We start from the raw sequence: 13787 nt of genomic DNA on the forward strand, positions 1-13787 counted from the left end.
GCAGTAGTACATTAAGGAGAGTATGGGGCAGAGGATGAAGGGAAGAGAGATAAATAATGATAACAATTCTTGGAGGCCTTTCTGTCATGGTTGCCCCTCAGAGGAGAGTTACTGAGGTGTGAGAGGTGTCACAAAGTCAGCCAAGGAGATATATAGAGGCAGATGTTGTCACACTTCTCCTACACTTTGGAAAATTTCTTAATATCAACATTTCATACTAGATAGAATTTCATTTCAGGTTAAGAATTAAACTACAAATACTTTATAGTGATATATACAATTTGTTAGTCTCTAGAATTTTCATTATGCGCTTACACACATTGCAGTGCATAGATATATCAAGTTTGATTGTCATAACTGGTAGATAGAGGTAGATAGTGTGTAAGAGATACTGTAGTTATAGCAAATAGCTCTTTTTTTTTCCGAAAATTAAAATTTATAAATTAATGTATAAAATAAAAAGTTGTATTGGATAAGGTTATTTCTCCTTGCAGGTCACTTGACGACATTCTTCCAGTTGCTCCTCCAAGTTGTACCCACCAACACCATGCCCGATGCTTAAAGGTCAAGCTTCATTGGTCACCTTATCATTCCATAAGTCAATCATTACCAGCAGCTGCAACAGTGTTTACCCCCAGCTGGGAAACATTAGCAGCAGAGTCTTAAAATGTCTGCAGTGATGACAGTGCTATAATGACTATAGTTTCTTACTTACTGTTAGACAAGATAAGAGAAGAATATATCTCATTGCTGCAAGTAGTCCCTTTATCCCTTTTACAGTCTTATGACTTTTTTGTGATTGATGTTGTTTTAGGAAATAATTTTACATTTTTAAAGAGATAATTGTTTTGTTAGGTCAATGTTTGTTCAAATTTTCAATACCTATTTAAAGAAAAGAGAAAGTGAGACAGATTTCGTAAGTTGTGTTTCTGGATATTGTAAGAAAAAATATATAACATCTTTATTATTCAATTAAACAGAAACTATTGTTTTTTCTCAAAGATATGTAAACCTTCGTAATTATTCAGACATTGGTGTAAGGAGAGAGAAATTTACTGCACAGTTTAGTAAAAAGATTTTGGAAGATATATTTGTTATGGTGAAAACTGAATAACAATTATTTTTGTTTTTACTATAGGTTAAGAGTCGGTGATATACGTATATATATATATACTTTGAACCTTACCTTAGAAACCAAACATTAGGAGCCTCTTACTTTTACCAACTCTTCGCAACATTCGAAAGTATTATTTTGAAATTTTGCCCCTGACAGATCGACATGTGATTTCCTGATTGACCCTGAAGCGCTCTTTATAATGACTAGTGAGACTGAGACTGATTATTTTGGAGGTGGATATGTGACAAAATCAGTGTCCAATAGTTGATACTTTAATGAGGTTGCTTTTACTTGTGATATTCAGTAAGTAGGTTGGTTTCCTTCCCCCGACCACATTACTGCTGGCTGTTGTGGTCGCTAGGTAAACAAGGCAACACTCATGTACAAAACTCATTTAAGTTTGTTTTTTATTACTGATTTGGTCATATATGGTAATGTTTTAATGATTTATGGTGTTTTTTTACATGATTATTAATGGACTGTGTTGTGGACTCTTATCAACACCCCAAATTTATGCGAGATGTTAATGTAGTTTTACAGTACTTACCGAGATCATCCAGAATAGCCAGTTTCACGTATTGCCGTGTTGGGCACATTAGCGAAATTGCTGCACTTAACTTTGATGCAATAAATCCTTTGACTAGAATCATCCTTAACAACTTCCAATATTTTTAACAAGATGGATTACCGAACTTTCTTACGTTGATCTTTGTCAGTGAATGGACCAACTTGAAATAAAATGAGAATCACGAAACACAATTTGTCATGCCACCGCCGCTGCTGCTTATTTTCAAATTTTCATACGCTCAGTACCCAATTTTGAGTACATTTATGTTAATGGAATTTTGGGATGACTCTGAACATATAAAGACAACTCAGTAAGGTAGTATTTCTAGAATAAGTTAAGTGTACTTTTCGAAGATGTTATTTTTTCCTGCTAGATGAAGAAGCTCAGGGACCAAAATGTCGATCTGCAGTTGCCATAAATAAAAGGTGTAAGTCTGTAACAGATGTGTGTTTTTTTCACTTGTCTTTGTGTCGTTTAAGTCCTTGTTTGTATTATATTATTAAAACAGCTGAAAGCCAGAATATAATGTGTACGTCATGTGAAAAAATTATTCAAGTTTGATTGGAAACATGCAAAAGTGCAGCCACGAATCTTGGTAAACGTTGAATGCTCTGAGTACTGATTTGAATGTTCTTTAGTGTGTGTGTGTATATGTTCGAATGTCTTGTTCACACAAACACACACCACCATCTAGTTAGCTGGTACGTGATTAGCTATAATATGGGTGAGGAAGACAGAACGGCATCAGAGTTCATCTACATCAGTTGGTTTTTCCGTAAACATTTTAACCTTTGATGTTTATGTTAAATTAATGAGATGCTGATGATCTTTGACACTGGGGTATTCCTCTATATACATGTATGATTTCAAGATGGGAATTGGCATGCGAGATGGAGATAAAAGTGTTTCTCATTCTTCATGTGGTTTTACTAAAGAAATTCTCAGTGTTCTATAATTTGTCTGATTGGTTTTATTGGCTGTACTGTATTTAATCACAGTACAATACCTTTGATTTTCCTTGCTAATTATATAAACCATTAAGCGGTGATTAGAGCTTTAATAAATATAAACCATTATCATAAAGAACGATGAATTTTATATATTGATTTTAAGTTGAATTGTGTCACCATTGTAGTCATAGGGGAGAAAACACAGAATTCTTCGACAGTTATGATGCGTTGTTTGTCAATGTTGATACCAGCCCACTAAGTGTACAAGTGATGTAGGATGACCACACTCCAATCATTATACACTGCAACTCTAATTCTTGATCATCTTTGCTAACTTATATCCACTGATTATGAAAATTTTAAGACTAAATTATCCACAGTGTGTTACTACAGCATAAATTTAATTAATATACTAAAACTTTATGTGTGACAAGTAATTTCTTAAAAGCTGAAGACTTTGTATGTGGTAATGAAGACTCAACTTTCTGAACAATTCTCACCCACTAGACAAAAAGTTGTTCTGGTAATTAGTACAGTGGATATTTTATACCCATTACTCACTCCAAAAGTTATCCTTACCATTATGTGTGAGACAATATGACACCATGGATGAAGGATTTTGACAACCCTACCAAGACAACAGGAGTCACAGTGTTCAATTTTGACTCTGTGTACGTTGATGTCATTAGAATTGGATTAGGCTTTGTAAGGAGACCTAGATTATGGTTCATTTAATCTTATAATATTTAAAGAGGTCACATGAAATACTGTTCCATACATTAGTGTTATATAAAGATCAGTTAGTTTATTAAGACACATAACATTACTGACTGCTTCTTGTTTCTTTGTCATATTAAAGAGGATATTATATGCTGAACTAATATGCAGTGTATTGTGTAAACTTTGTGTAAATGAATGTTTATGAAAGTGTTAAGAAAGATTGTATTTTCAAGGCAATTTATGGTTTTCTTGGTATGTATACATGCAGGGTAATACTGTACTGTAATGTATATAGCTGAGGTGAATAATCAATATACATTGTGAGTTATTGGCAAATGGAGAATATGCTTCCAAGTATTATCTCAATGCTTGTCTTTAGTTCAGTATGGCTTCTGAAAGACAATACTGTATAATTTTTTAAGTAGTAATATTTTGTCTGCCATTGTGGGTTTCTTCTCTTTCATTGATACTAATTCACTAGAGGGAGTAGATCTAGAGAGAGTATTGCCCTGATGTGGTACGGGCTGAGGTCTTGAAGCTCAACTGGTAGCATCTGATGAGCTACAACATATGATTGGCTAATTTGAATGTACTGCAACATATGATTGGTTAATTGGAATATACTGCAGCATATGATTGGTAAATTGGAATATATTGCAACATACGATTGGCTAATTGGAATGTACTGCAACATATGATTGGCCAATTGGATAGCTTGAGAGATGTAATTATATTTTACAACAAAAATGATGGATATGAAGGAGAAATTTAACATAAATAAAAGAGAAAAGAGGGTGAAGGCAGATGCTCCCCAGCTCCCTCTGGATCCTCCCTTCAAGAGTAATTAGATCATGACTAGACCTTGTGTAATTTGTGTTAATATTCCTTGAAAGGTTGAGATCTCACTTTAAGTGGATATTTAACTTTATGCAACTACAACAGTTTTATAGAAAGGAAATCTTACGTTGGTTCAGTGTATTATTACTGTTTATGCAACTTAGGAATGGTGCAAAAATCTTATCTCCTTTGATATTTTGTTTGTATAAGGATCACAGTGCCAGTATTATGAACTTGGAAATTATGTATCATTAGTGTGGAGAAAACTTGGAGTCTAAACTATTGATGTGTGATGTAATTAAATCATTAAATTTTTCTTGAGGGTAAAGAGCTCCGAGGAGAAACAGTTCCTGGAGAAGAGTGTGTCCCTGACGTTGAGTGTGGGATTCATGGTGTTATTTTTTTGTCAGTCAGTATAACGGAGGTGCTCTATAATTTGTTACTGTTATCTCTAGACTCTTGTAAGTGGATCCCAATTCATGATTCTCAGTGATGGATCCCAAGGTTAGTGAGTGGCTGTCAGTGTAGGTTCCTCAGTCTGTTAATTCTCTCCTAGGAAGCTTTGTTTATTTTGTGAATGTAACCAGATAATACAGTTCCTTGGGTAGAGAAACCGTATAACATAATTGAGATGATTAGAATATGATTGACATTTATGCATGATTTTGTTTTCTTTTTAATATTTAGCCATTGTACAGAAATTCATATTAAAAAACTATTTGATTTGATTATGTTTTATAGCTCTGTATTTAACATCATGATGGTATATAACATTGGTGCTCTCTTTTGGAACCATAAATTGGGGAATAAACCTTCATATCTGTGATAAAGGTCAGGTCTTATGCACATCCTGAGCAAGCAACTGTGTTTTGGTTGACCCCTTCACTATCGGGACGCCACTTTTGATATTTTATTTGGGTAACGTCAGACAATATTTTTCAGCTCAAAGGTAACTCCATACACAAGTGGTTAACCAGAGTTGTGACTGAAGGTAAACATAACAGTAATGCTGATTGTTAACACTGAAGTACAATTGACATTATGCACTAAATAATTGGTGGATTTGTTCAATATTTTATTTGCTCTTGGGTGGCGTGTACAGACCTGTGCTGCCACTCTTGAGATTTTTAGGGCAGTTCCGTCCTCTTGAAGTTCATATACAGTCTTTATTTCTCACATTTTGTAAACAGGAACTTGTTACATTGCAATCACAGTTTGTCCTCCAGTTTATTCTGTATGAGCAGTAAGGTGCATGAAGTATTTTTATGTAATTATCCCTATTTAAATAAAAGAGCATTTTCTTATATTTGTGTTGCATGCAGACCTGCAATATGAACATTAAAGAGTCTTTTGTTTTACTTGTTATGTACACAACTGTTGATGCTCATTCAATCATACATAATTCCAGTTTAAAAGTGATTCTGGGTTTGTTTATTAAGCTTGGAAAAAGAGATGGTAATGATATTTAATTTTTAGATAATTTATGAATGATTGACTTCACCTACAGCAGATTATTGAGGATGTGGATATTGATACAAAAGATGTAACTTGTCTGAGGTTCACCAGATACAGTCACTATGGAAAGGCTTTAACTTACCTCTTTTGTTCCTCCTACAGTACTGTACAACCCATGCTGAACAGGTCTCAGTGGGTGTAGACTGTGCCAAATTTTAGTTATAGGAATTTATCATAATATTTTCCTTCTCTTCTGCATACTGTACAATACTACACAATACAGGGTACAGTACTATACATGTACAACTTATTACAATACAATACCATACCATAGAAAACACAACTGGAGTAGTTAGCATATGTACTGGACTTTCATTTATTTTAATTCACTTCCCGGCAAAATATAACTAAAAAATAATAATAATATACTGTATATACAGGCATCCCCCGTGTTATGGAACCCCCGGGTTGCGGAATTTTGCTCTTACGGAATTTGTAAATTATGACCAATAATTTGGCGATACGGCCCGTAAATCTGCCTTTACGGAAATTGGGGTAAATTTTAACAATTTAAAAAACAAAAGTCACTATATAGAATTAAAATTTTTGGTTAAAAATTATAATTTGTTTGGTGTGGATTTCTTGGTGTTTGCTACCACCAAGCGTGGCGTCTCCACGAGGAGTCAGTCCATTGTTTACATCCAGTGTGCGCTCATGTTTCTCGCCCCAGCAGTTGGATTTAACTTTTACAAACATACAGTAAGTACAGTACAGTGCATTACCCTTATTCACGATGACTGGAAAGAGGCCATCAAGTGGAAGTGACCGCAGTAGTGCAAAAAGAAGCCACAAAGGCATTACATTGGATATTAAACTTGATGTTTTAAAAGGTGTATCATAAATTATTTAATGTACTGTATTGTATGTGTTTATAAATGTTTATTTTCATTCATAAAAGTGCTTGAATTACTTTTTGGGGGCCGAAAAAAAATTCCTTAGGAACGCATCTCCAGTTTTATAATGGAAGTCAATGGGAAAATAGGTTTCGCGATACGGTCAATTTTCCAGAGACGCAACCCTTCTGTAACGAGGGGGATTAAACAAAACAATGAACAGTTTATTATTATAAACTCTACCTTTGGTTTGCTTAATTATCCTAACAGTGATACAGCCAAAAACAGATCCACCAATCACAATCGCCTTTACATACAGCCTTCCTTTACCAAGTATTGCCAGGTAAAATTGCGAGCACGAGACCCAGGGTGGGGTCGGTGTGTCTTTGGCTGACTGTACATCTGACTTATGAACATTCACCGATATGAACGAGGTCTCATAATGTTAAACTTTAAAATAAATAGTTTTTTTTTTAACAGGGATTAGCCCAGCCAGGTATATTAGACAACACATTATACTTCCAATATCATCTCTGTTTCATAGTTGCTTACTATCTCTACCTGATGTCTTATCTTTTACTTTCATTTACTGCATTTTATCATTCTATTTCTTATTTTCTCTTAAATTAAGTGACTTTAGATGTACTGTATATAAGGACTTAGGCTAAAATGTACTCCTAGTGGGGTTTTAAACATTGTTCTATATGTACGGAACTCGTACGGAACCCGGGGATTGCCTGTACTACCACAACCCATACTTTCTAAAGCAGTACCACAACCCATACTTTCTAAAACAGTACCACAACCCATACTTTCTAAAACAGTACCACAACCCATACCTTCTGACACTATGCTGGGTAACCCAAACTCTGTCCCTTTCTTATTTTTGTTGGGCTTCTATTTAGATACGAAGTTTACCTCAAGACTCGAATCCTCACTTTCCCAATCAATTTCTTTCCCTTCACAGTTGAATGATGCCTTGACGTTTCATAGACTGCATAATCCTCTGTATTCTAATCGATTGTCAATTTGGTGTCCTAGTTTCTCTTAAGTAACAGCCATTTTATGAAATTTCACTGGTGTCTGCTTTAAGTATTGTATTCGAGCTTATAACCTTACCCAGTCTTTGTCACATTATTCTTTTTTTGTAATATGTATTAGTATTTTTACATGTCCTTTAATCTTTATTTTTATCAGAACTTGTATTGTATTTTGGGACTCATTTTCACAATTCTTACTAAATGTGCTGCCATAAAAGATTACCTGTAGTTGATAAATATACACACCATATAGTACTGACATGAACTAGCTCAGTACTGGTTTTATAACCATATTCCTACCAGCTTGTTATAAAAACACCACATCACACACAGAGAACTAGAGGAAGACCAGGATGATAGTCTGGAGGATTCTTTGTGGATTAACATGATATATTCATAAAGTATAAACACTTGCATTCCATCACATTGGGAGTTATGTTTTGAGCATCTGAGTAGCACATGTAAACAGTCAACTAATGATGCCTTACCAAACTTATTACCAGTTTAATTACCTGAGAAATAATTCCTCATAATGTTTCATATTTGTGTCATTCTTACATAGTCTTGTCCACACACTGGTCACTGCACCTTCAGGTAAAGTACGGCCCACCCACATAATAGTGGAAAAACTGCTACATAATTCTGGATGTATTATACAGGAGAAAGAAAAGATTTGTGAAAAAAAGAGATTTGCCTTAAACAAGTGAGGTAAGCTGAACAAGGCAAGAATATCTCTTATTTTAGTATTAGTACTGTATTCCACTGTTAAGGACGTTTTTCACAAAAGCAATTTTTAGGGAGTAATTGTACTTTATAAGTAAAATTTACACAAATACAGCACCGTATAGAATTTATTCATCTGAAACCAAACTTTGATCATGTCTCTTGGGGCTTCCACCTCAACCTCCACTTTTCCCCATTCCTCCACTTGACCCACCATTCTGCAGAGAGCTGTGTGAGTGAAGAATGTATGATATATTTACTATATTACTGGTATATGAAACTTTAAAAATCAGGATGTAGCTTCTGTGTGTGTGTAGTGCTCATCTGTCCCAGGGCTGCTTGTTTGCCTGCAGTTGCCTAGCTTATAGGTAGGCAAGGGGGTACTTAATTGAAGTCTATACAGCAAGCACGTCAAAGGACATTACAGTGTATGCAGTCGAGTGTTCTTACAGAACCTGGAACTGGCAAATGCCCGCCCCACTAGGGCTCACAGCTTAAAGTTGAAGAAGCCGTAAGTTCAGAAAGTTGTCAAGGCAAACTTTTTTGGAACGAGAGTTGTGAACTCTTGGAACAATCTACGAGAGAGCAATGTGATGGGACCAAGTGTGAGCTCATTCAAGACCAGACTTGACCAACACTGAAGCAGGTTTTGTTGTTATAATGTTATTAGAGCGCCTCAACAATGATACACTAGTCCAATGTGCTAAATAATTATGAGTGATAGAACTCTGTAATGGCACAGGTACAGATACATTCTGGAACCAGTACATGCCCAATAGTGTAGTGTGTAACAGAGATGTGACCAATCTCCTTAGCGCCTGATTAGTGGCAAAGAGGATAAAGTAAAGAGTAGATGATGAAGTACAATACTGGCCACACTGCCTACTGATGTACCGAAAAAGGTATAGTTTTACAGCATGCTGTATCCACACTGCCCTATTGGGCCATAAATCCTATGGGACTCACTCACACTGAAAATTAATTATTAAAAAACAGTATTAGGTGCTAGGGGATCATAGGATAAATAATTTTAGAATATAACTACTGTACTGGTTTATGGACACTGCCCCATTTGCTCTTAAAAGAATAAGATTTTACCATAAAAAAATATGAGATTCCTTGCCTGATCAACATGTGAATGAATATGGTACATAAACAAATAAATAACTTTTTCACTTCAGGAACTCCTCATTATTTTATTTGTGTAATGCCAGAAATGTATTCGGCTCTCAGGGGAGCCCGAGCAAAAGTGGTTAACGATGGTGAGGACATGATGGAGCAAATGTGTGTAATGTGCAGTAGACCAATAGAAGTCAGGTGTTTTAAAACTAAAGACCAATGAACAATTACTGTGTATGAATTTTGAATACTGTATATATATATACAGTATATATATATAAATTCTTCAGTTTATATATCAGCTTCTTTACACTTCATTATGGTGAAAGCCTCCATGCATCCGCACATAATATTAAAACTAATACGCCCGGTATATATTTTCTTTGCCATGCTTATATGTTCTGTATTGTCACAAACAAAAGTCCTGTTGCATTTTCTGCTGCTCCATGACCCCTGAGATTCATCCTTGTGAACCAGAAGCAATAGACACTGATGTGTTATTCAGTCCATAAATGCTTCTGATTCATGAGTTTCAATCTCAGGGTTCGTTGAGTAGCATAAGAGGTGACAGGTTTTTACCAATAGAAAAATATTTGACAAAATTTCCTACAGTGTAATGAAGATACATTTATTAATGCATTTTTTTTTCAGGAAATACGCCAAACTCACTCTCATTGCCATGTATACTATATTTACATATGAATTTTTGGCATATTCTTGAACTTGTAATATTTCATTGAGGGAACAAAAATATCATAAACTTATGTCATTACAGGGAGTCAAACATTATCATTTCATGCATCTATATTCATAATGTTTAAAATTTCCTTTTACTCCCTAACCCATCATCAAATAGTTGCCACTAAGATAGATATACAATATATTAAGTTAGCTATGTGTGGATATCAGGAGAAATACACAGTAAATCCTCTGAATACCTGACTGATACCAACTAAGTCTGTCTGCTATTGGAAATATCTCTGCTGATGAGTAACTTCTTCAGCACCTTATCCTGTAATGCAATGCAGTTGTGTTCTTACACTGCCAAAAATATGTCCTAATTAGCTGGAAATTTATTTAAAACCAGAATTGAAGAATCAGTTTATTGCAGAATTACATAGAAAATAAAAGATTCAATGTGACAACATATGGTGGCCTTCCGGACCCTTTCCACATCACCACATATCAGAGCAGACACACTGTACTGGGCTAGACGAAAAGGGATTACCCAAATCGGTGTACAGTAATCGGTATTCAGAGTTACTACTGTATATTTATAGATGTTATAATACTGTAAATCAGTGTACTGGATTGAAAATAAAACTCATCAATGTGTAAAACAGGTATTGTAATTTATAACCATATAGAGCAAATCATTAACTAAAAATACTACAAACACAAAAGAAAAAGAATCAATTTACCTTTGGAATGAGCTTTGTAAACTTAGGGTTAATTTACCATTGTTGTGTAGGTTCAGACAGGACCAAGGTAATACAGTAATGTTTTAGTGTGGCTTAAGTTGGTTGGGTTTCCTTAGAGATTTTAACCACATACTGTAGATGATTTAACCCAGCCTTATCTAATTGTTTATGTATTATGACAGAAATTTTGTAAACCAGACAATCATCCCGGCAGGTATTTCTAAGGGTGTTGTTGGTTTTCGGATTTTCTCTCGCCAGGGAGGTACAGTATACAAGTGGGCGCTCCCTCTCTCTGGATTTGATGTGCACCTGGTTCTGGTATCAACTGTTTTCTATGACAGCAATTAGTTGTGTAATTTCGTCTGCTGTCGAAAATTACTTAGATCGTTTGGTTAGGTTGGGAAAATTGGAAGGTTATGCTTGGTTGGTTTGTCTCTTTGAAGGCGAGGTTAGTGAATATCCAATGGTTTTGAGGCACAATGGAGGAGGTGAGAAAGGAAACAAAAAATAGCTTAACTCTACATGTACAGGTATTGTATGTACAATGCAGTGCTAAGGAGTTGCTGTGTGGTGAGGAGCTTGTTGAGAGGAGGTCCTTTCCATTTGAGAGCATTGAGTAGATTACCTTCGCGGCGAGGCTGGGGGTATTTATACGGTTCTGCCAGATCAGGTTCAGAGGTGTGAGGTAAGCGGCGCCGCTGATTGGCTGGGCGAAGACGGGAGAGGAGTTGTAAGGAGAGCAGGTCACTACAATACTCCCCCTCCCCTCAAGGCGCGGCAGGCAAGGCGAGCAGGGGCATGAACCACTCGGCCGCTACGGGTGATAACTCTGTCGAATGGCACATAATCTGTGGGAGAAGCAGGAGGGAAAGCATCGGGAGAAGAAGGGTTGTAGATTTGGGAAGATTGAGCGGCGGGAGGAACAGGCGAGCAATGTGGAGTGTCTGGGTCCAATGGGCCAGGTGCAGGATCCTCATCAGGAGCAGGGTCCACGTCAGGGGTAAGGCCCACGTCAGGGGTAAGGCCCACGTCAGGAGCAGGGTCCACGTCAGGAGCAGGGTCCACGTCAGGAGCAGAGTCCACGTCAGGAGCAGGGTTCACGTCCAGGAGCAGGGTCCACGTCAGGAGCAGGGTCAGGGTCACGTCAGGACAGCAGGTCCACGTCAGGAGCAGGGTCCACGTCCACGTCAGGAGCAGGGTCGTCAGGAGCAGGGTCCACGTCAGGAGCAGGGTCCACGTCAGGAGCAGGGTCCGCGTCAGGAGCAGGGTCCACGTCAGGAGCAGGGTCCACGTCAGGAGCAGTAGGTACCTGAGGATGAAAAGAGGGTACCCAGAAATGCTGTGGGCGAGGTGGTGCTGCAAGCGGCAATGGTGGGCAGATTGGCGAAAGAGGAAAGAGGTGCGGGATGAATGTGTTTAGGGCGATGGGAAGGCTGGCAGAAACTGCCTGTCGTAGTGTTTGCTGTAGGTGAGAAGTCCCTGGGTAGGTGAAGGGGTTCGCCTAGGGTGAGATCCACTGGGCTGTAGTCCACGTCTTCTTTATGAGATGCACGTATGTCAAGGAGCACTAAGGGTAGAGCATCCATCCAGCTGTAGGGGTCGTGCTGTGCCTTGATGGAGTCCTTCAGCTGACGATGAAACTGCTCTACCATGCTGTTGGGTTGAGGGTGATGAGCAGAAGTGTGGTGCCTGGTAGTGCCAAGGAAGTGCAGAGATTATACCAGTGTTGTGACTCGAACTGGAATCCTTGGTCTGTGATGGCAGTCGTGGGAGGACCGAAACGGAAGACCCAACCAGACAGGAAAGCGCGGACGGCTGACTCTGCTTTAGCATCAGGCATGGGAATGGCTTCCATCCACCTGGTGTAACGGTCAATGCAGGTGAAAATGTAGGTGTTCCCACAGGATGAAGGAAGAGGTCCCATGATGTCGAAGTGCACTACCTGGAAGCGTCCTTTGGGCACGAGAAAGGTTTCTAAGGGAGTCTGGGTGTGTCGGTGTATCTTAGAGGACTGGTAGGCCAAACACTGGGCAGCCCATTTCCCAGTGTCAGTCTTGATGTCGGGCGAAACGACATTTTGAATGAGAAGGCGCTGGGAGGCCTGTACACGTGGGTTTTTGAGACCATGGATGCGGTCGCTGTTATGCAGCGGTGATATGCCTGAAGTGCCGGAGGTTGTGGCGTTTACCAATCCCCATCGACGTTGCTTCCTCGTGTAGTTGCAGGGAGCCTCACAGCGTCTAGCGTTAGCACCGTATTTATACGATTCTGCCAGATCAGGTTCAGAGGTGTGAGGTGAGTGGTGCCGCTGATTGGCTGGGCAAAGACAGGAGAGGAGTTGTAAGGAGAACAGGTCACTACACACCTGTTCTTGTACAGCAGTTCTACAACAACACACCTCTCTCCTTCACCACAGATGTCATGCTGAGGTTAGTTTTATTTTTTCCACTTCTTATTTTTATTTATTTGTTGCAATTTGTTTCTTCTTTTGCTATATTTTTCTCTCCTCAGGCTCCGGTGTGGGTCGGTGACCTACCCGGGATGGCTAATCCCCATAAAAAAAAGTATCATTCAAAAGTCAGGTACGCAATAAAAACACACACACACACACACACACACACACACACACACTATATATATATATATGCTGATAACCACATGGGAAACGAAAACGCACCGTTATCAGCATATACATGGATCAGGTGCACCTACTGTACAGTGATTTATTTACACACACACACACACACACACATATATATATATATATATATATATATATATAATCATCTGTCAGTTGTGAGCTTATAACTGTTTATTAACCTTACACAGACGTAAACACAACATTACACTATTACGTTCTAATTGGGCCCTCTGAACTATCATTATAGGCAACATGAGTTCTTCGTTTATACTATCTCTATACAGACTTAAGATTATAAGAATG

The 13787-nt window shown here is 37.9% G+C and overlaps 1 protein-coding gene across 6 annotated transcripts in view; it reads left to right on the top strand.

Annotated features, from left to right (window-relative positions):
* The window catches only part of LOC121856341 (b(0,+)-type amino acid transporter 1-like), a 99334-nt gene extending 93124 nt beyond the window's left edge, over nt 1–6210 (top strand). For all 6 annotated transcript variants that reach the window (XM_042351830.1, XM_042351832.1, XM_042351834.1 and 3 more), the window contains one exon: nt 495–6210. In XM_042351830.1, coding sequence (XP_042207764.1) covers nt 495–562 — 68 coding nt within the window. In that variant the 3' untranslated portion in view covers nt 563–6210. The remainder of the gene's footprint in view (nt 1–494) is intronic.
* The last annotated feature ends 7577 nt before the right edge of the window (nt 6211–13787 follow it).

The sequence above is a fragment of the Homarus americanus genome, unplaced genomic scaffold (assembly GCF_018991925.1).
Source record: "Homarus americanus isolate GMGI-L3 unplaced genomic scaffold, GMGI_Hamer_2.0 scaffold48220, whole genome shotgun sequence".
NCBI classification, from domain to species: Eukaryota; Metazoa; Arthropoda; class Malacostraca; order Decapoda; family Nephropidae; genus Homarus; species Homarus americanus.